Below are 1513 nucleotides of genomic sequence, written 5' to 3'. Positions count from 1 at the left end.
CCTGCTCCATAGGGTTTTCAAGGGCAAATGTTTTGGAAGCAGACTGCCAGGCCTTTCTTCCAAGGTGTTGCTCAGACCTGGCGGGACACCAGCACAAAGACCATTCCAGGCTTAGGATTCCAAGACGCCTTAGTTTTTGAAATCTTTGCTTTGTGTTTTCATAATACAGTTGCAACTTTTAACTCAGATGAGAAATAATTTTTAAAAATAGCAACAGCAGAAAAAAAAATTCTTGGACTAAGATTCTGACCCTGTCAGTGAAATTCCCCAATTTATGAAACACGGTTGCATCATTACTATATTTAAACTTCAGCTGTCCCCTTTAACTTAGTTCTACTCAAGGGGATTGTTTATCCCTTTCCAAATGGGCTCAAAACCAGGATCCAGCAGGCTTCTAAGAAATGGTGGAGCCTTAAAAATGGCTGGAAACAGACACTGAAAAGCAAATGGCAGGGCTCTGCTATCACAGTACTGCTCAACTGCTTACCCGCTGCCGTCAAGTGAATTCCAACTCTATACGACAGCGTATTTCCTAGGGTTGCCATAGGATCTCCTGGGCTGTAATCTGTGCAGGTTAGGGCACAGTGCTTAAGAGCTAAGGCTGCTAACCAAAAGGCTGGCGGTTCAAATCCACCAGCTGCTCCTTGGAAATTCCATGGGGTGGTTCTACTCTGTCCTATAGGGTTGCTATGAGGCAATCTTTTTTTTTTTTTTAATCTTTATGGGAACAGATCACCAGGTCTTTTCTTCCACAGAGCAGCTGGTGGGTTCAAACTGCCGACCTTTTGGTGAGCAGCTCAGTGCTTAACCACTGTGCCGTAAAGCCTCCTTATTAAATCTCATATACGGTATAAATAAAACAATCTAGTGAAGTGAAATGACAGAACTGAAATTTGAAAAGGGTAGTCTCTTTGTAACTAAAAGTGCAAAATGGCTATGCTTACATTTTCAAGCAACTTGCATTGTACCCAACCAAACGGAATTGAGGTAAGCTACAAAAATTCGGCAAAGGCTCAGATTGGATTGGCAAATCCAGTTTGAGTTTGTGGAAGTGAGTTCTGCATAAAACACGAGGTAGAACTTTTTATAACAAACTTGGCGATTGTTTCTTGAGTACGAGTCATTTTTATTCATATTTGTACACCTTTCTGTACTGGAAATCCAGTTTCCTATTTTAAATTTCGGAAAGACTGTGTATTATTTCCTGTGTTGATTTTATATGAATAATGCCTTTAATAAAAATTATTTTATAATGGATTCTAGTGTTGGTTTAACTTCTAGAGCTTTTATTACAGCTGCTTACTCAGACGGCATGGAGCTTCACGGAAAGGCATGTACTTACTTCCACGCTAGCATACTTGCACATGGAACACTTGAAGGGCTTCTCGTGAGTGTGTCTGTAACGCCTGTGTCGGCCAAGCTCTCCACTGGTTACAAATGCCAGGTCACAGTCGCCACACTTATATGGTCTGGTTCCTATAAAAACACATATTTGATACTTTTAATACAAATT

At 40.7% G+C, this 1513-nt stretch overlaps 1 protein-coding gene across 1 annotated transcript in view; it reads right to left on the bottom strand.

The window, feature by feature from the left end:
* The window catches only part of CTCFL (CCCTC-binding factor like), a 42360-nt gene that overhangs the window by 24968 nt on the left and 15879 nt on the right, over positions 1-1513 (bottom strand). The window contains exon 5 of the mRNA XM_012558463.1: positions 1343-1476. Coding sequence (XP_012413917.1) covers positions 1343-1476 — 134 coding nt within the window. The remainder of the gene's footprint in view (positions 1-1342; positions 1477-1513) is intronic.

Source organism: Trichechus manatus, unplaced genomic scaffold (assembly GCF_000243295.1).
Source record: "Trichechus manatus latirostris isolate Lorelei unplaced genomic scaffold, TriManLat1.0 scaffold00008, whole genome shotgun sequence".
In the NCBI taxonomy this organism is placed as follows: Eukaryota; Metazoa; Chordata; class Mammalia; order Sirenia; family Trichechidae; genus Trichechus; species Trichechus manatus.
The sequence above is the reverse complement of the archived record's forward strand: the minus strand, read 5'-3'. Positions and strand labels throughout refer to the sequence as shown.